The sequence below is a fragment of the Martes martes genome, assembly GCF_963455335.1.
Source record: "Martes martes genome assembly, chromosome: 10".
NCBI lineage: Eukaryota > Metazoa > Chordata > Mammalia > Carnivora > Mustelidae > Martes > Martes martes.
This window is the reverse complement of record NC_137898.1, coordinates 12,246,722-12,268,876: the sequence shown is the minus strand read 5'-3', so window position 1 is coordinate 12,268,876 and position 22,155 is coordinate 12,246,722. Positions and strand designations below refer to the sequence as shown.

The window sequence follows — 22,155 nt, the reverse complement described above, 5'->3', positions numbered from 1 at the left end:
ACTACATCATTCTTAAAGGGACTATCCACCAAGATGATCTAACAATTGTAAATATCTATGCCCCCAATATGGGAGCAGCCAATTACATAAGAAAACTATTAATCAAGATAAAGAGTCATATTGATATGAATACATTAATAGTAGGAGATCTTAACACGCCTCTCTCAGAAATAGACAGATCATTGAAGCAGAAAATCAATAAAGAAATAAGAGCATTGAATGACACATTGGACCAGATGGACCTCATAGATATATACAGAACATTCCACCCTAAAACAACAGAATACTCATTCTTCTCAAGTGCACATGGAACCTTCTCCAGAATAGACCACATACTGGGTCATAAATCAGGGCTCAACCGATACCAAAAGACTGAGATTATTCCCTGCATATTCTCAGATCACAATGCTTTGAAACTGGAGCTCAATCACAAGGAAAAGTTCAAAAGGAACTCAAATACCTGGAAGCTAAAGACCACCTTGCTTAAGAATGCTTGGATCAACCAGGAGATCAAAGAAGAACTTAAACAATTTATGGAAACCAATGAGAACGAAGACACTTCAGTCCAAAACCTATGGGATACAGCAAAGGCGGTCCTAAGGGGGAAATTCATAGCCATCCAAGCCTCCCTCAAAAAAATTGAAAAATCCAGAATACACCAGCTGTCTCTACACCTTAAAGAACTGGAGAATCAACAACAAATCAAACCAACTCCACACGTAAGAAGGGAAATAATCAAGATTAGAGCAGAGATCAACGAGGTAGAAACCAGAGATACAGTAGAACGTATCAACGAAACTAGAAGCTGGTTTTTTGAAAGAATCAATAAGATCGATAAACCATTGGCCACACTAATCCAAAAGAAAAGAGAGAAAGCCCAAATTAATAAAATTATGAATGAAAAGGGAGAGATCACAACTAACACCAAGGAAGTAGAAACAATCATCAGAAGCTATTATCAACAGTTATATGCCAATAAGCTAAGCAACCTAGATGAAATGGATGCATTCCTGGAAAACTATAAACTCCCAAAATTGAACCAGGAAGAAATTGACAACCTGAATAGACCGATATCTAGTAACGAGATTGAAGCAGTGATCAAAAACCTCCCAAAAAACAAGAGCCCAGGACCTGACGGATTCCCTGGGGAATTCTATCAAACTTTCAAAGAAGAAATAATACCTATTCTCCTGAAGCTGTTTCAAAAAATTGAAGCAGAAGGAAAACTTCCAGACTCTTTTTATGAAGCCAGCATCACCCTGATCCCCAAACCAGGCAAAGACCCTACCAAAAAGGAGAATTTCAGACCGATATCACTGATGAATATGGATGCTAAGATTCTCAACAAGATCCTAGCAAACAGGATCCAACAGCACATTAAAAAGATTATCCACCATGACCAGGTAGGATTCATCCCTGGGTTACAAGGATGGTTCAACATTCGCAAATCAATCAATGTGATAGAACAAATCAATAAGAGAAGAGAGAAGAACCACATGATCCTCTCCATTGATGCAGAAAAAGCTTTTGACAAAATCCAGCATCCGTTCCTGATTAAAACGCTTCAAAGTATAGGGATAGAGGGAACATTCCTGAACTTCATCAAATCTATCTATGAAAAACCCACAGCAAATATCATCCTCAATGGGAAAAAGCTTGCAGCCTTCCCATTGAGATCAGGAACACGACAAGGATGCCCACTCTCACCACTCTTGTTCAACATAGTATTAGAAGTCCTAGCAACAGCAATCAGACAACAAAGAGAAATAAAAGGTATCCAAATTGGCAAGGAAGAAGTCAAACTCTCTCTCTTCGCAGATGACATGATTCTTTATATGGAAAACCCGAAAGACTCCACCTCCAAACTACTAGAACTCATACAGCAATTCAGTAATGTAGCAGGATACAAAGTCAATGTCCAGAAATCAGTGGCTTTCTTATACACTAACAATGAAAATACAGAAAGGCAAATTAGAGAATCGATTCCATTTACTATAGCACCAAAAACCATTAGATACCTCGGAATAAACCTAACCAAAGAGGTTAAAGATCTGTACTCGAGGAACTACAGAACACTCCTAAAAGAAATTGAAGAAGACACAAAAAGATGGAAGACCATTCCATGCTCTTGGATGGGAAGAATAAACATCGTTAAAATGTCTATACTGCCCAGAGCAATCTATACTTTTAATGCCATTCCAATCAAAATTCCACCAGTATTTTTCAAAGAGCTGGAGCAAATAATACTAAAATTTGTATGGAATCAGAAGAGACCCCGAATTGCTAAGGAAATGTTGAAAAACAAAAATAAAACTGGTGGCATCACGTTACCTGATTTCAAGCTTTACTACAAAGCTGTGATCACCAAGACAGCATGGTACTGGCATAAAAACAGACACATGGACCAGTGGAACAGAGTAGAGAGCCCAGATATGGACTCTCAACTCTATGGTCAAATAATCTTTGACAAAACAGGAAAAAATATCCAGTGGAAAAAAGACAGTCTCTTCAATAAATGGTGCTGGGAAAACTGGACAGCTATATGTAGAAGAATGAAACTTGACCATTCTCTTACACCGTACACAAAGATAAACTCGAAATGGATAAAAGACCTCAACGTGAGACAGGAATCCATCAGAATCCTCGAGGAGAACATAGGGAGTAACCTCTTTGATATCAGCCATAGCAACTTCTTTCAAGATATGTCTCCAAAGGCGAAGGAAATAAAGGCAAAGATGAACTTCTGGGACTTCATCAAGATAAAAAGCTTCTGCACAGCAAAAGAAACAGTCATCAAAACAAAGAGGCAACCCACGGAATGGGAGAAGATATTTGCAAATGACAGTACAGATAAAAGGTTGATATCCAGGATCTATAAAGAACTCCTCAAACTCAACACACACAAAACAGATAATCATATCAAAAAATGGGCAGAAGATATGAACAGACACTTCTCCAATGAAGACATACAAATGGCTACCAGACACATGAAAAAATGTTCATCATCACTAGCCATCAGAGAGATTCAAATCAAAACCACATTGAGATACCACCTTACACCAGTTAGAATGGCCAAAATTAGCAAGACAGGAAACAACGTGTGTTGGAGAGGATGTGGAGAAAGGGGAACCCTCTTACACTGTTGGTGGGAATGCAAACTGGTGCAGCCACTTTGGAGAACAGTGTGGAGATTCCTCAGGAAATTAAAAATAGATCTTCCCTATGACCCTGCAATTGCACTGCTGGGTATTTACCCCAAAGATACAGATGTAGTGAAAAGAAGGGCCATCTGTACCCCAATGTTTATAGCAGCAATGGCCACGGTCGCCAAACTGTGGAAAGAACCAAGATGCCCTTCAACGGATGAATGGATAAGGAAGATGTGGTCCATATACACTATGGAGTATTATGCCTCCATCAGAAAGGACGAATACCCAACTTTTGTAGCAACATGGACAGGACTGGAAGAGATTATGTTGAGTGAAATAAGTCAAGCAGAGAAAGTCAAGTATCATATGGTTTCACTTATTGGTGGAGCATGACAAATAATATAGAGGACAAGGGTAGATGGAGAGGAGAAGGGAGTTGAGGGAAATTGGAAGGGGAGGTGAACCATGAGAGACTATGGACTCTGAAAAACAACCTGAGGGTTTTGAAGGGGCGGGGTGGGAGGGTGGGGGAACCAGGTGGTGGGTATTAGGGAGGGCACAGATTGCATGGAGCACTGGGTGTGGTGAAAAAACAATGAATACTGTTACGCTGAAAATAAATAAAAAATTAAAAAAAAAAAAATTGCAAAGTTTTACTTTTTTGTGTGAGAGCCTCCATTCATTTCTGAAAGAGCCCACTATCTCTAAAAGAAATAATTTATCCCCGAGGGGCCTTAGGAGTCACCGTGACTCAATTCCAGAGACCCAACCTAGTGTGGGAGGTGTGTGTTTATAATTAGCAAACTGAGAAGTAAGAATTCAAGTGAGAAAATAAGAATTCAAATACAAGCTGCTTAAATTGACAAAGCAGGGAAATAAGAATTCATCTGTAGCATAGTCTGACTTCCAGACTAAGCTGAAAAACCCAGGGACTGAACAAAAAACATGGTCAATGTACTAGGAAGTGTTGTTTTTGAGAGCAGTAATTACTATTATGCTTACCACACTCCCAGCTCAGCAAGCAGCAAAAGAACGTATTTCAGCCAAAGGGATGCAATGAATACTTACAGAAGTTAGGACAGTTAGAATTTATTTGCAGTAGGTGTTATGGCGTATGACATTAGCAAGGGTCCAACTGTTGCAGTAGAGGGAGCCATCAGTGATAGTGTCCAAGTCAAAAATGGTGGATATGCCAGAGGTATTGTCTTAACAAACCTGTTCCAGGGATTTTGTCTTGCCTATGGTTCCTGCCTTCTGGCTTTCTTTGTTTAACACCAATTTTCTTAGCCTAAATGATCCCATTTTCTCTTTGGTTTTGTGAGCACTCCTTTATTCTTCTAATAAATTTCTTTTCCGCTTAAATTAGCCAGAGTTGATTTCTATTGTATACACCCAAGATCACCTCTTTCCCCCAAATTATCACCCACATCTATGTGATAGGCAGGGGTGGTGACAGTAGAGGGAGCCTAACCGTGAAAAGCGGACTGCCACTACCACTTTTGCTCAAAGTCCTGAGTTGTCTTGTTTCACCTTTTAATTCCCAAATGGGCATGACTAGACTCCTTGACACAACATGCCAAACATCAAGAATCTTTTTTTTTTTAAGATTTTTTTAAATTTATTCATTTGACAGAGAGAATGAGATCACAAGTAGGTAGAGAGGCAGGCAGAAATGATGGGGTTGGGGGAGGGCAGAGCAGGTTCCCTGCTGAGCAGAGAGGCCTTGATCCCAGGACCCTGAGACCATGACCTGAGCTGAAGGCAGAGGCTTAACCCACTAAACCACCCAGCCGCCCCAAACGTCAAGAATATTAAATTACAGATTTTATGTCTTAAATATGGGAAAGGCTGACATGCTTTTTTTTTCCCTCCTTGCTCACATCTTGGCCTACTTACTTATCAGTAGGTTTCCAAATCCAGCAAAATGTAAATATAATTTATAATAATTTATTTTACTAGAAAATGACCAAAAAAAAAAAAAAAACAAAACCGCCAAAGCATAGAGAGTAGCCAAATCCTAACACCAGATAAGATAAATGCTTTACTACTAAGGAAAGCTACAAGCAAACATTTCTCATGAACATAGATAAAAAAATCCTCAGCAAAACATTACCAAACCAAATCCAGCAGTGTATAAAAGAATTATACACAATGACTAAGTGGCAATTATTCCAGGTATGCAAGGCTGAGCCAACATTTGAAAATCAATCGATGTAATCGACCATATCAATATGCTAATAAAGAAAATTAAATGCGATCATATCACTTGCTGCCAAAAAAGCAGCTGACAAAATCCAATATAGATTCATGATAAAAACTGTCATTGAGCTAGCACTAGAGGAAAAGAAGTTGCAGAGAAGTGGGGGAGGCTGGAAAGAACAAAATTAGAGTCAGAAATATTTAGTTTATTACAGAGATAGATTGGTAGATATAGAAATAGGCATAAATGTGCGTATGTATATTTCCTAGTTTTGTTTTCTAATATCACCTGGAAATGACAGCCAAGTAACAATGAGTCTATCCAGCTCCTAGATCTTGTATCTAAATAGTATTCTCTATTAGATGGAGAAATAACTGATTCTAGGACTGGAAAGGGTCCACCAAGATGAGTCTGAGCATCTCGTAATGCTCCAACACAAAGAATTGTTACGTGTCAAAAGGAAATGAGACAAACTCAAAGAGCACCCAATGACCAAACATGGAACCATTTGAGTAAATAAATAACATAATATCTGGTTATAACCCAAAATATACAATAAATGTGGGATCCCATACTGACATAAACAAATGATTGAAGAAATAAGTAAATGGTGAAAAGAGACAGATTCTCCCTTCAGAAGAATTCTACATTATTTATTTATATGTTCCCCTCTACTCCCAGAGGTGGACCTTAGTCTCTGCTGCCTGGAGTCTAAGGTAGTCTTATTCAGGTACTTAGAAAAAATAGAATATAAAGGGAGAACATAGCTTCACACGGCACAACGTAGCAAAGCTATCTTGGCCAGGTGACCCAAGGTTATCACAGTACCAAATCATGCTGTGAATGTGTCCCCCTGATAAAACATGATGAAAAGGGAACTTCTTGTTCCTGACAGAAAACCCATATCCCTTATTTAACTATGACCCAAAAAACCCCAGACAGCTGCAAATTGAAAGCCATTCTACAAAATGTCTGACTAGTACCTCTCAAAACTGTCCAAGTCATAAGAGACAAGGGAAGACTGAGACACTGTTATAGGAAACTAAGGAGCCATGACAACTCAATTCAGTGTTGTTTCTGAATTGTAGCCTGAAAGAGAAAAGGACATTACTGGGAAAAAATGATAAAATCCAAGCAAAATCTAAAGTTTAGACAACAGTAATGTTGAGTTTGGCTTCTTAGCTTTGACAAAGGTAGCATGTTAAAGTAATACATTAGTAATAGAGGAAAGTAGGGCAGGAGTATAAGGAAACTGACAATATTTTTGTTAGTTTTTGAAAATTTAGAATCCTAGAACTTAAAAAATATTTAAAGTGATAATAATAAAATGGCTCCAGCAGAAGAAACATCACCATTTCTATAGACTTTAGAGCCAGAAGGGAATGCTTGCTAGTATCCCACTAGTATATGCTACTAGTGAGAAAAACTGATACTCTTCATGTTAGTGTCTTCATGACTGCCTTAAGGCATTCAAGCACAGTTTTGTAAATCTTGAGATGTTGAATGCTTCTGATTGTATAGAGATAGAAAGAAAAGACACAGATAAAAATACCCTTGGGTAGTTTTATTATTGCTAACAGAACTAAACTCAAATGATAATTGCTTTCTCTCACACCAGGATACTGAATGCAGGTTATGTTTACATTCAATATAAATGTTTAGAATCATTGAAGTTAATTGTACATTCAGCATATATGAAGCAATTTCCCAAATCAAATCAGATATTAAACTTTTAATAGTTTCCTCTTTTAGGTCTTTTTACAGTTTACTAAGTAGAATTTTTTTGGTTGTGTGACTTGCCACTTAATGAGACAATTCCTAAGGGAAAAATAAGAGATGGTTTCAGATGACCCATTGGATGGTGTGGGTTCCAAAAGATCCCTGCATCTAAAATTGGGAGTCCAAACACTGAGTGAGATTGTAAATAAAAATATTCCACAAAGGAGAAAAGCAGCCATATCTTTTGAAACATTCTAAATTATATTTAGAAGGATTGTTTATTAGTGGTGTGATAGAATTATCGGTGGCTCAAAGATCCAACATATTAACATAGTGTATTCATGACAGAGTCATTTCATTCATCCCACAAAAGAAACTTGAACCAGATATTCTGCTAGGTATTGGGAATAGAGTTGTGAACACAGTAGATGAAACTGTAGTTCTTGGAGAGTTTACATTCTGGTTAGCAGATATAGATGAACAGATGAACATAAAACTAAGTGAGTGTTAATAAGAACTATGAAAAAAAGAGCAGGCTGAGGTGAGGAGATCCATGAGGAGTGAAGTGACCATTTTATAAGGGGAGTCATACCTATAGGACATGTAACATTTAGAGAGAGTCCTGAAGGAAGCAAGGGAACATTCCAAGGAAAAGAAACAGCAGGTGCAAAGGTCCTGAGGTAGGGGCATGCTTGGAGTTGTGAAGAAACAAGGAAGTCAGTGTGAATGATGTGGGGTCTGTGACTGGGAGAGTGATGGCAGATGGTTCAGATCAACTAGGGTATAAGTAAATGAGGGACAATAACTATTTCAAAGCATTTAGACAGAAAAAATGTGTGTTTGTTATTCTTCTTAGTGCATTATTTTTACTCAGTGAAAGGAGTTGGTAGTCATGTACACATAAATGGAAAAAGACCTGTATTATCTCTCTAGTTTTCATCTACCTGGTCACTTTATCTTGAGAATTATCATGTGCACCTGCTGCTTCTACATAATGGCTCAGTCAAGGTGGAATTCATTTAAGTGCTATACTCACGTAAGTTTCCATAGAACATACTGACTGATACACATTCATTAAAAAAATACTAGAGTACTTTTTTCTACATTTGGGACTCTTAGAACCGTTTTTCAAATAAACATATAACCATGATTTGACATAAGTTCATATTCTGATACCTCAACTGATTTGTTATGTTTTTCATCAAACATTAGCCACACTATATTTACTTCTTTGGCAAGTTTCCTACTCCTACATGTATGTGTATGGATGGAACTTTACAGTATTTTATTCACAGGCTTGTGTGCCCCCTGATTCTCATGTAGGTTTATATTGCATGTGATGGAGAAAATGCATGTCCTATCCATTTTAATTATGTTCAGAAGCTAGGTGGGGATTGATGTTAAATATTTGTGGAATTGTGTTGTAGACATTTAGCAGTATTTCCCATCATATATCCATCTACTTCTTGCCAGCAGCCTTCAGACTGTCTTATGGGAATCTCTTTATATTAGTTGGTGTAAATACTAGCTGCCAGGCAAGGAAACTCCCAAATCACAGTGGCTTAACCAGAGAGACTTTGTTGCTCACATATGGTTCAGTTAGTTGTTCTATGTGACCTGGATTCTCTATCCATTAGGTGACAGTGGAAGAGAGAATAAGCAGAGGGTCACCTGGGAGGTTTCACGGGCCAGACTTGGAAGTGGCACATGTAACTTACGCTCACTTTCACTGACAAGAATAAAATGACGTGACTTTGACTAATTGTATGCCGACTGAGAAATTAAGTATAGCTATGTGCTTAAGAGGAAAAAGAAAATAGTTTGGCACAGAAAGAACAAGTGTCTTCTACTGTGATATTTATGTTCATCAAATATCCATTTGACTCCCCCTGCTCCCACAGACCATATTATCTGATTCCACTAGGGAGACAACCTAAATCCCAACTAATCAGTATAACGGCTCAACGCCCAGGATACCAAAGGGGTTCAATGGTTCTCTCCATTCAGTTCAGATGTGGCTCCTCATGGCCCAGGAACTTACAAACTAAACAAACAAACAAAAACCAAACAGCTTATCTCACATCATACTCAGTATATGACAGACAGGATGAATATAGGTGGAAAAAAAAGTTCCTTTTTATGAAAGTAAAGAACAGAAATACAATGGTCACTTTTGAAATCTTGCTAAGTCAGCCTTATGAAGACCCTCTCCCACTCTTAACCTTGACAGTGGAGATATTTCTTTATGAGATCCTGTTTTGTTTTGTTTTGTGGGAGAATTCTACTTTCCATTGTTTTTCCTGGCCCCTAGTCCTTTTGGATTTTTTTTTTCTTATCCATAAGAAAATGGATAAGATCATTGCTCATTAAGATCATTGCTGAAGTGTATCAAAGACAAAATGAAATCCGAGACAAAATTAACAGGCTGGTTTTGTCTTGTTTTGTTTTGTTTTGCCTTGTTCTACTTTGTGTCAGCAAGGGAAACCATCCTCTATTCTGAGTTTTAGCAGGGGTTATAAAAATGTTATAAAGGAAAGGAAGTTTTATAGATTAAAAAGAAAAAATACTGAGATGTATAAAATTGACAAGCATGTTATAAAGATGGGATTTTTGGAAAAAGAGACTTTCTAATTGGTTTTCAAGTACCTTTGATGGGCCTTGGTTTGTTGCAGAGTTCAACTGAGCAGTTCTGGGGCATTTCAAAAGAGAAAGGACTGTCCGTGGCTAGGGACCTGGGGTATTAGAGTCTGGCCATGTCCCAGAACAAGTCGGGGATATAATGAGTGCTATTGTATAATGTTTTTATGGGAAGCTGATGGCCACATCAGGCGGTTTAAGTGGGGGATTATGAGCTCTTTGAGGAATATTCAGTTTTTATAGCTTACTTCTGTACACACAATTTTAAATTTCTAGAGTTTTGTTTTGTTTGCTTTGTTTTGATTTTGCTCAGCCAAGACTCATAGCTTTCTTGCTAATGCAATTCCCTCAATAACCTGAAGATGTGTTTTCAATTTCTACTACTAGATCCAATATTGGTCACTATATCTAAATTTTCTTCCTCCCTCCTTCCTTCCCTCCCTCTCTCCCTTCCTTTTAAAGATTTTATTTACTTATTTCAGAGACAGTGTGTGAGAGATAGAGCACAAGTGGGGGGTGCAGAGGGATAGGGAGAAGCAGACTCCCTACTGAGCAAGGATCACAATGTGGGGTTTGATCCCAGAACCCTGGGATCATAACCTGAGCCGAAGGCAGATGCTTAACCGACTGAGCCACCCAGGCATCCCCTCAATTTTTTCCTTATACGTAACTACTTCGCCTTCTTTGTCTCCTTACCCCCATGGCCTTCTCTTTCATTCATACGCTGATTGTAGAACATCACCCAAAACAATGGCATAAAACGATAACCATTTTTATTTCCTTACACAGTATCATGGGTAGGATACAGGAACAAATGGGACATCAGAAGAAAAACTAGTGAAATCCAAGTAAGTATGGGATTCAGTTAATAGCAATGTATGAATGTTGAACTCTTTGTATTGACATGGGTACCAAGGTAATATAGATGATAACATCAGGGTAAACTGGGTAAGGAGTATATGGGAACTCTTATACAGTCTTTGCACATTTTCTATAAGCCTAAAACTATTCCAAAAGTTTTTTTTTAAGATTTTATTTATTTATTTGACAGACAGAGATCACAAGCAGGCAGAGAGGCAGGCAGAGAGAAAGGAAGGGAAGCAGGCTCCCTGCCGAGCAGAGAGCCCGATGCAGGGCTCGATCCCAGGACCCTGGGATCATGACCTGAGTCGAAGGCAGAGGCTTTAACCCACTAAGCCACCCAGGTGCCCCCAGAAAGTTTTATTAAATATAATTTCTGAAGTGATTCCAGCAGAAGATATATCACCATCATCAAAGATCTAGAGCCAAAAGAACATTTACATTATAAACCCCTGCCCAGCTAGTGTCAGCATGACCATCCTAGCACAGTCAAACACAGTTTTTTTTTTTTTTTTTTTTTTTTTAGAGCAAGGAATGGAGGAGGGGCAGAGAGAGAGGGAGAAAGAGAATCTCAAGCAGGCTCCATGCCCAGCCCAATGTGCAGCTCCACCTCACGACCTTGAGATCATGACCTGAGTGGAAACCAATAGTCACCCACTTAACTGAATGAGCCACCCACATGGACTCCAACAGAACCAACAAAATCACCCCCAGATTTCCAACTAGGGTGAAAAGGTAGAAGAGGATGAATGTCAATAATGAGTGAGACCTGCAGTTCTGGGGCATCTGTATGTCCTAGAAGGATGAACTCAGTCACTTCTGTGTTCTTCTCCGTGGATGCCAGTGGGGAATCACAGGATGCCCAGTAGTGATGAGAAGTAAAGGAGCAGAGTGTTAAATGGAAAAGAGAACAGAGTAAAGTTGAACTGTGTAAATACTCTGTGGGTTGTTTCAATTATGGCAATAATTTGTTCTTCAAATCTAAAACACACACAAGACAAAACCACTAGTCATTATGCTCATTTATTTTGCGAGGGAAATTAGGCTCAAAAAGGTTGTGTAATTTGTCCAAGCTTACCCAAATATTAACTGCAGAATCAAGCTGTGTACCCAGGCAGATGATTCCAGAATCCCATGACAGTAACTGAAATTTGAATTGAATTGAATTAATTCTATTCACATGATGCCACTGAATCCATCACACCCACCTTAATGTTAGTCGTCAGGAGTACTGAAATGACAAAGACACTACTCCTGAATTTGATACTTGCAATAGGGAGACGGAAGCAGGGAGGTAGAGTGGATGCAGTAGGGGAGCTGCAGCTGCAGACATGGACGACCAGCAAAGACGCTACTGAAGAAAATGTAATGCACTAATAAGCACAAGAGTTCACGCTCTGGGAAAGAGGACATGTGTGCTCAAATTGTACCCTAACATTTACTATCTGGGAGACATTGTCCCAACCTAAGTTCTCTGAGCCTCAGTTTTTTCATCTCTAAAAATGGAACCATAACATGAAGGAGCAATTGTGAGAGTTTATAAAATAATGTGTGAAAAACAGTAATTAAAAATCTCATAAGTATTTGTTCTAATGTCATGAAATGGCAGTCTCTGTCTTGGTTGGATAAAGGTGGGAAGCCATATCCCGTTTCTAGGTTATGGATTAATTTTGAAGTCTGAGAGCCTCTCTCTGATTTGTCTTTCCCCACACACTACATCTACTCAGATCTTCTGGTGCCCCCGTGTGTCTCACTCTCTCCTTCCTCTGACCATATCATTGGCCATACCAGCCATTCATTCAGTTTCTTCCTTGAGATCCATATTTTTACCTTGGGTTGAAACAACTTCCTTCTGTTTTGAACTCACTCTTACTCTCATTACTCTGACTCCCTAAGCTGGATGACAAAGATCCAGGGTTGAAATCTCATGTCCCTGGGTTTGGCTCTAGCTTTCAGATCTGCCTTTGAGATGAGCTTCATGCTGTGATTTTTCTCATTTGAACTGAATGAAACCTATGCCACAGCTTTCCCTCACTGGTAAGCACTCTTCTCTACCATCTGAAGGGGTATCACAACTTCCCCTTTCATACCCAGTTCCTAAAGACATTTGTGTTTGCTCACCTTTGACAAACATTTTTTTAGCAAATACTACGTTCTATTAACCTCTGATAAGAGCATTCCGAGTGTGCGTGTGTTTTCTTTCTTCATCCTCATGATTTTATAAGGATAGCTTATAAATTGACAAGTATAACCTTAAAAGTTAGAGCATCCTACAACTTTATCCTACAATGTTATAAGATACAGAGTATTACTATCCACCCTTGTGATCAAAGAATTGAGAATTTGAGAGGTTAGGTGAATTTACAGAAGACTACTCTACACCTAGCAAGAAATAAACTCAAGATTCATATCCAGATGAGAATGATCATAAGCCTGGGCCTTTAGCCACTACACTTTCAGCTTTTTTACATGAGTCAGTAATATGAGAAAGGTTAGAAAGGAAAAGAAGGTTGAACTAGAGTACGGAACTTTATAATCATGAAGATCCTCTTTGAGTCTAAAGAAATATCATTTCACCCTGTTCTACTTAACTTCCCTTCTATAACAGACCTACAGTTAGTAAACAGAAAGAAATTACTACCTATTCCATTGGAGCATAAGATAACCTCTGTTTCTTTCTTTCTTTTTTTTAAGATTTTATTTATTTATTTGACAGAGAGAGATAGTGAAGGGGGGAATACAAGCATGGGGGATTTGGGAGAGGGAGAAGCAAGCTTCCTGCTGAGCAGAGAGCCTGATGTGGGGCTCAATGTGGGGCTCGATCCTAGGACCCCAGGATCATGACCTGAGCGGAAGGTAGATGCTTAATGACTGAGCCACACAGGGACCCCTACCATCTGTTTCTTGTTGCTGTTCATCCTCTTTAGGAAAGCAATGTGTTGTTTCCTAAATACCACTAAACTCCTTATTTGTTGAATAATGATGTACACTTGGGCATTTAAGACCTGCTCTACCTCACTGTTTCAGAAAAATACTCACAGCAGCCATTACTTCGTTAAAATAATTCATGGCAGACACAGCTTCCCAAATGTTCTTGCATGAATTATACTTCTCACTGAAAATGTCTAGAATATGTAGAATCTTACCTTGCTCCTTGACAAAAAGGGAAAGCCCCCACGAATTTTGTCTCTGATATCAGAACTTCTGCCAGGGTAGAATGTGTATATCCTACAGAAGACTCCCTCTCTAGTACTGGTAAAAAGGCTTCAAGATCTCTGAAGCATGGAAGAATGGAGGAAAAATCACTGATGTGGAGCTGGGAAGATGGTCCAAGTCCCACCTCTCCCATGCATTCTTTGTGATCCCCTGGAAGAGTCACTTACCCCTGTCAAGCTCAGTTCCTAATATGTGAAGTGAAACCAATAAAATTGCATCTCCTGCACACCTTAACAGAATTCTGTGTGTGAATAGCTGATGAGGGAGGGTCTATAAATCAAGTTGGTAAGGGGATTATCATTTCAACTTGAATCAGTATAATTCTTATCTTGGAGTGGGTTTTTTTGTTTTTTTGTTTTGTTTTGTTTTGTTTTGTTTTTTTTAGCTGTGGTTGCAGCCTGGAAACAAATCCTGTTTGGAGGAAGACAGCAGGGATACCAGGAACAACTAACTTTCAGATGAATATGCAAATGAACAAAAGAGTTCTGCACACAGGCAAGTCCTCTAAAAGGATGTCAAATGAAGTGATTTTGGGATTCCCAAGGCTAATGAGTGGGAATCAGGAGAAAGTTAAAAAGAAAGAAAGAAAGAAGAAAGGAAGGTAGGAAGCAAGAGAAAGAAAGGAAGAAAGGAGAAAGAAAGAAAGAAAGAAAGAAAGAAAGAAAGAAAGAAAGAAAGAGAAAAGGAAAGGAAAAAAGAAAGAAAGTTAGTTAGTTAGTTAGTTATAGGGATGCAGAGTTCTCAAGGGAACAGGCCCCCTATGAGAACATCCACGGCTCCTCATCTCACTTATTTAGGGAAGGAGCAATTAAACTGTCAGTGGGGAACTGAAGTGTCTGTTGAGTAAGAGCACTGACCCATTTGCATTATTTGTCTCTCTTTTTTTCCCCCCTTTTTCTAATTAAGGTATAATTTACATAGCTATATCCACACTTCACAATGCAATGTTCTAAGAGTTTGTACTTATGTACAAATGTAATTGGCCATATAACCACATCACATCATGATATAGAACAGTTTAGTAACCCCCCAAATTTTCCATAATTGACCCCTCCTTCCACCTCCTTGCAACTGCTAATTTGTTTTCAGTCCCTGTGGTTTTGGCTTTGTAAGAATGTCACAAAAAAAGAATCATACAGTAAGTTCTCTCTTGAGTCATGCTTCTCTCCCTTAACATAATGCATTTGAAATTTATGGAGTTGTATAGTTGTTTTATAATTGGTTCCTTTTTATTTCTGGGATGCATTCTATGAATTCAGATTATTTATCCATTTTTCAGTTGAGGGGAATGGGTTATTTCCAGTTTTTAACTAATACAAATAAAGATCCTATGAACATTCACATCCAGGATTTTGTGTGAACATGTGTTATTTCACTTGGGTAGATTGTTAGGAATGAGATTTCTAGGTTATGTGAAACTGCCAACCTATTTTCTAAAATAGCATATTATTTTTGCATTCCCACCAGCAATGTAGGAGAATTCCAATTGCTTCACATCCTTTATGGTATTTTATATTTACTGGTGGGCTTTTTTTTTTAATTTTTTTTTTTTAAGATTTTATTTATTTGCCAGAGAGAGAGAGAGAGTACACACAAGCAGGCAGAGAGGCAGGCAGAGGCAGCGAGAGAAGCAGGCTCCCCGCGGAGCAAGGAGCCCGATGCGGGACTCGATCCCAGGACTCTGGGATCATGACCTGAGCCGAAGGCAGCGGCTTAACCAACTGAGCCACCCAGGCGTCCCTGGTGGGCTTTTTTTTTACATTAGTTATTCTAATAGGTTTGTAGTATATCTCCTTGTTGTATTAATTTGCATTTGACTAATGATGCTGAGCATCTTTTTATGTGCTTACTTGCCATCCCAGTTATCTTCTTTTGTGAAATGACTGTTAAAATATTTTGCCTGTTTTTGATACATGCACCCCAATGTTTATAGTAGCATAATCTACAATAGCCAAATTATGGAAAGAGCCCAAGAGTCCATCAACTGAATAAAGGAGATGTGACATATATATATACACATATATTCATACATACATATATATATAGACTAATTTCCATATAGACTATTATAATTTCCTTATAGACTAATGGAATATTCCATTATGGAATCTATAATGGAATATTACTTAGCCATCAAAAAGAATGAAATCTTGTTATTTGCAATGACATGGATGGAGCTACAGAGAATTATGCTAAGCGAAATAAGTCAGTCAAAGACAGACAAATACAATTGGTCTCACTCATATGTGGAATTTAAGGAACAAAACAAGCAAAGAAAAGAAAAAAGAGAAAGAAGCAAACCAAAAAACAGATTCTTATCTATAGAGAAAAAACTGATGGTTAACAGAGGGGAGGTAGGTAGGGGGATGGGTGAAATAGGTGATGGGGATTAAGGAACACCCTTGCGGTGATGAGCACCCGTGATGTATGGAAGTGTTGAATCACTACATTGGACACCTGAAACTAATATTACACTGTACCTTAACCTATGGAATTTAAATAAAAACTGTAAAAAAAATTCTGTCCATTTTTATTGTATTTCATTGTATTTGTTTTCTTATTACTGGGATTTGAGACTACTTTATGTATGCAAAATAGGAGCCCTTTACTGATAAGGACTGATGCAATTTGAAGATCCTTTCTCCAAGTCTATGACTTGTCTTTTTTTTGGGGGGGGGGACTTGTCTTCTTTTCTGGAATAAAAACTTGAACTAATACTCGTTTCAGTAATATTTAATGTAATATATCTATCCTTTGTTCAATACCGTACTACTTGACTATTGTATAGTGAATCTGGAAAGAAGGTAGAGTGAGTGCTCCAATCTTGTTCTTCTTCAAAATAGTTTTAGTTATTCTAGTTTTTTTTTACTTGCCATGTAAATTTTACAATGAGCTTGCCAATTTTTACAAAAATTCTTTCTGGAATTTTGATTGAAATTTTGTTGATTAGTTTGGGGAAGACAGACATCTTTAATTTATCTAGGCCTCCAATCTATGAACATGGTAAAATTCTCCATTTATCTAGATCTGCTTTGATTTATTTAATCCATTTTTCAGCATATCTTGCACATAGTTTGCAAAATTTATACTTAAATACTTCATGTTGGTGGTGCTATTGCAAGCAGTACTGTTTTAAATTCTAATTTCTAAATGTTTATTAAAATTACATAGAATTATGACAGATTTTTGTATATTGGCTTTGTTTCTTCAGAACTTGATAAACTTGTTAGTTCTGTACCTTCTTGCCAGATTCCCTGGGCTTTTCTAAGTAGAAAGTTGTGTCTTCTCTGAATTGAGAGAATTTTATTTATTCCATTCCAACTGGTATGTTTTTCATTTCTTTTTCTTGTCTTAGGGTACTGATGTCTATCATGATGTTGGATAGAAATATTAAGAGGGGACATTCTTGTCTTATTTCTAATCTTAGAGAAAAGCATTCAGTCTTCCACCACGAAGTGTGAAGCTAGCTGTAAGTTTTTCATGGATGTCTTTTACTATGTTTAGGAAATTCTCCACCATTAATAGTTTGCTGAATTTTTATTGTAAATATATGATGAATTTTTTTTTTTTTAAAGATTTATTTATTTATTTATTTGTCAGAGAGAGAGAGAGGAGCGAGAGTGAGCAGAAGCAGACAGAGTGGCAGGCAGAGGGAGAAGCAGGCTCCCTGCCGAGCAAGGAGCCCGATGTGGGACTCGATCCTAGGACGCTGGGATCATGACCTGAGCCGAAGGCAGCTGCTTAACCAACTGAGCCACCCAGGTGTCCCATGATGAATTTTTGTCAAAAGTTTTTCTGCATCTATTGAGATGATTATATGATTTGTAGTCCTGAGTCTATTAATACAGAGAATTACATTGATTTTGAAGGTTGAGCTAACTTTGGGTTTAATAGGAAAAGATTTAAGATACTGTAAATGTGGTCAGAGAACTAAAGGAAACCAGGTCGAAAGAATTAAAAGGGAAAAAGGAATTAAGGAAAGTATGAGAACAATGTGTCACCAAATATGGAATAGTAATAAAGATATGAAATTGTTTTTAATAACAGAAATAGAAATTCTTGAGTTGAAAAGAAAAATAAATAAAATATAATGTTTAATAAGTGGATCAGTAGCAGATAGAAGCTGGCAGAAAAAAAAAAATCAGTAAGCTTTAAGATAGTCAGTTGAGAACATCCAGCCTGAAAAACAGAAATTTTTATCGCTTCTCGGCCTTTTGGCTAAGATCAAGTGAAAAACAGAATTTTTTTTTAAATCAATAAAAATAAATGGTCTCAAAGAACAGTGGGATACTGCAAGAGCACCAACATACACCTAATGAGAGGGGAGAAAGGGGCAGAAAGAATATTTGAAAAAACAATAGCCCAAAACTCCCCAAATCAGGGAAAAGGAATGGACACTCACATGGATTCAGAATTTTTGACATAGTGAGACTCAAAATTTTACCAGATTTGTTCATTAACAAATTCATAGTATTGCATACAAGTAAGTTATTAATAACCATTGTAATTCTTGGTGCTTTAACTTTAAACATTGTTACATTTTTATTCACTTAAATAAAATTATTTAAGTGAATTCACTTATTTAGGTGAATAAAAATGTGCCTTTTCATCTTTTTCTTTTTCCTGTATTGTGTAATATGTTTTCTGTATTAAACTGTCATATAGGGCTCATTAATATGGAAATATGGCTAGGAAAATAAATACCCATGTAAAGACATGTTGTTGTTTCTTTTGCTATCAAGATTTTATTTAAATTCAAGTTAGTTAACATATAGTAAAGCATTAGTTTCAGGGATAGAATTAAGTGATTCATCACTTGCATACAATACCCAGTGCTCACCACAGGTGCCCTCCTTCATGCCCATCATCTGTTTACCTCATCCTCCACCCACTTCCCCTCCAGTAACCCTCAGTTTGTTCCCTATGCTTAAGAGTCTCTTTTGGCTTGCATTTTTTTTTAAAGATTTTATTTATTTGTTAGAGATAGAGAAAGAGTGTGCGTGCATGAGCAGGGGGAGCAGCAGGCAGAGGTGGAGAGAGAAGCAGGCTCCCTGCCGAGCAGGGAGCCCAGTGTGGGACTCGATCCCAGGACTCTGGGATCATGACCTGAGCTGAAGGCAGCTGCTTAACTGACTGAGCCAACCAGGCGTCCCTTGGCTTGCATTTTTACTGAAAAGAAGAACAGATAAAAATCAATAATAAATCTACATTCAAGGAACTTTGGAAGTATTTTCATAAAGTTTAAATTTTAAATATAAAGTATTGCTTTTCATATGCAAAAAGATAATGTAAAAATAGTTATTAATAACCAGACATGTGGGGTCCCTGGCTGGCTCAGTCGGTTGCTCAGGTCATGATCCCAGGGTCCTGGAATCAAGCCCCGCACCAAGCCCAATATCAGTCTTTCTGCTCACTTGAGAGCCTACTTCTCCCTCTCCCTCTACTGAATACAACCCTCCCCCACCATTTGTGCTCCTTCTTTTTCTCTCCCCATCAAATAAATAAAAATCTAAAAACAGAAACCTAGACATATATAGGTTTTTTTCCATTAAGTCAACTATTTATGTATGTTAAGATTGTGCTCTCAGACACCAAATAATTGTTTTAAATTCTACTGTAACAACAGACCTTCTCATGTATGTCTTAACTAGTTTTTTCTTCTACGGTGTGTATGTGGATTTCATGAGTTTCTCATGAATTATCTATGTGTGTTCCTGTGCTACATACCTGTGAGTATACATGTTCATGTGGGAGTGTGGATGAACATGTTTATTAAGAAGAATTTAAAGATAAGAACATATTTATGGGTGATTTTTCTTAACCTATTATTCTTAGGTATCATATTTTTAAAGATGTAAACTTTGTAAAAAACATATGTCAATTGTGTAAACTTAATCAATATCTGGGAATATTACTATAAGAAATTAGAAACATGGGGCGCCTGGGTGGCTCAGTGGGTTAAAGCCTCTGCCTTCGGCTCGGGTCATGATCCCAGGGTCCTAGGATCAAGCATCGGGCTCTCTGCTCAGCAGGGAGCCTGCTTCCCCCTCTCTCTCTGCCTGCCTCTCTGCCTACTTGTGATCTCTGTTTAAAAAAAAAAAAAGTGCCTTATTGTAGAACTTTGTAATTAAAATATGAATGCTATAGAAGACTTTGTCTTCTCCACAGCCTTTTTAAAGGCACTCTTGACCTCTTTGTTCCTCAGGCTATAGACCACTGGGTTTAGCATGGGGATAACCATGGTATAGAACATGGACGCCACTTTGTCCGTGTCCATGGAGTGGTTGGAGCTGGGCTGTAAGTACATGAAGATGCCTGTTCCGTAGAAGATGGACACTGTAGTGAGGTGGGAGGCACAGGTGGAAAAGGCCTTCTGGCGTCCTTCAGATGAGTGCATCCTCAGAATAGTGATAAATATAAACAGGTAGGAGATCAAGATGACCAAGACAGAAAAGAGGACATTGAAGCCCACCACCAAAAAAATAACCATCTCACTGATGTAGTTGTCTGAACATGAGAGAGCCAGGAGAGGAGGAGCATCGCAGAAGAAGTGATCAATCACATCGGCTCTACAAAAGGAGAGCCTGAAAATATTCCCAGTGTGGATGGAGGCATTCAGGAAGCCGCAGACGTAGCAGCCCATGACCAGACGAGCACACACCCCTGTTGTCATGGTGATGGTGTAATGGAGGGGTTTGCACACTGCTGCATAGCGGTCATAGGCCATTGAGGCCAAGAGGAAACTTTCTACAGTGATAAAGGCTACAAGAAAAAAGAACTGGGTGACACAAGCATTGTATGAGATGACCTTGTCTCCTATAAGTAATCCAGCCATGACCTTGGGAGTGACAGCTGTAGAGTAACCAAAGTCCACCAGAGACAGGTTACTGAGGAAAAAGTACATGGGAGTGTGGAGATGGGAGTCCAAGAGAATCAGTACCATCATGCCCAGGTTCCCAGCCAGAGTGATGAGGTAGATGAGGGAGAAGATTAAGAAGAGAGGAATCTGCAGTTTCGGGTCATTGGTTAAACCCACAAGAATGAACTCAGTCACCTCTGTACTGTTCTCCATGAGAGTCAGTTGGGAATTATGTGCCTGCCCTGTAGCAGTGAGAAAATCGGATCAGAATTATAAACGGAGTGGACTCTGCTGAAAGCAGTCAGCGTGTCCACTCTGTGCTTTATTTTGGTATTGCAAGAACTTGTTTCCAGGACACTCTAGGAACTAAAGCATGATTGTGACAACAAAATGCAATCTTAAATTATTATAGAATATGCCAGAAAAAGGATTTGGAGATAATGCATCCCAATCTCCTAACTTCATAGAAGAACGAATTAAGGCAAAAGAAAGAAAAGAAAGGACATATGTAATGTCACCAAGTTGTTGCTAACTGGAACAGCCCAGACTCCCAAGTCAAAACTTACAACAACCATAAATTACTCGTTGTATCAAACTAGAATAGCTTAGTAAAATTAATGTGAAAATGAGTTAATTTTGCTTCAACTGACCTTTTTTTGTCTTTGTCTTAGCCATTGTGTCAAGAATAATGTATATGTTAGTAAAAGTTAGTTAAATAAAGCATGTCTGTAGCCTAAGATAATATCGTTGAGCAAACACACAAAATAAGTAGGGGAGCAAGCCTGTATTTGGGAAAAGAGCATTTCAGGTAGAGACAACAACAAATACATGATCCTGGGGTATGAACATGCTGAGATTGTTCTAGGAACAACAACAAAACCAATAAAACTACAGTGGGAAGGCAAGTTTTTGTGAGAGACATAGAGCAGGGGGAGCCATACACTACATTAAATTATGAAGCTTTTATTTTGAGTGATATTGGAAAACATTACAGGATCTGGACCAGAAGGGGACATAATCTGACTTCTTTTTTTAAAAAAGGTCACTCTTGTAGATCTGTTGATAATTGAATTTAACAGAATAAGGATAGAAGGTGCTGGAAAAATTAGGCCATTGTAATATTCTAAGTAAAGGATGGTGACTGTCTGAACCAAAATGGTAGTAAGAGAGGTAATGAGAAATCCATACATTTTGGGACGGATTTCCAAAGTAGAGCTGACCGAATTTCCTGATATATTGAAAAAGGGACATGAGAGGAAGAGAGGGGTCCACATAGACTCCAAGTTTTGTATAGTGATACAAAAAAATAGTGTAAAAGAAGCAGGTGTTTGGGGGAAGGGGGAAAGAGATCATTCAATTAAGTCTGACATACCTTTTGCCCATCCAAATAGAACGTTACATAAATAATTGGGTATGCAATCCAGAGTTTAGAAGAGAGGTCTGTCTGCCTCAAATTATATTAATTTGAACTATGCTGCCAATTTTTAATGCATATATTAAATGCACACCATCAA

General features: G+C 38.2%; 1 protein-coding gene across 1 annotated transcript; it reads right to left on the bottom strand.

The window, feature by feature from the left end:
* Nucleotides 1–19,909: 19,909 nt before the first annotated feature.
* Nucleotides 19,910–20,863, bottom strand: LOC308351185 (olfactory receptor 5B12-like; the record flags this gene model as incomplete). Its single annotated transcript, XM_080816648.1, has 1 exon — nt 19,910–20,863. The coding sequence occupies exon 1, from the start codon at nt 20,852–20,854 to the stop codon at nt 19,910–19,912; it is 945 nt and encodes a 314-aa protein (XP_080672774.1). The 5' UTR covers nt 20,855–20,863.
* Between the last annotated feature and the right edge of the window lie 1,292 nt (nt 20,864–22,155).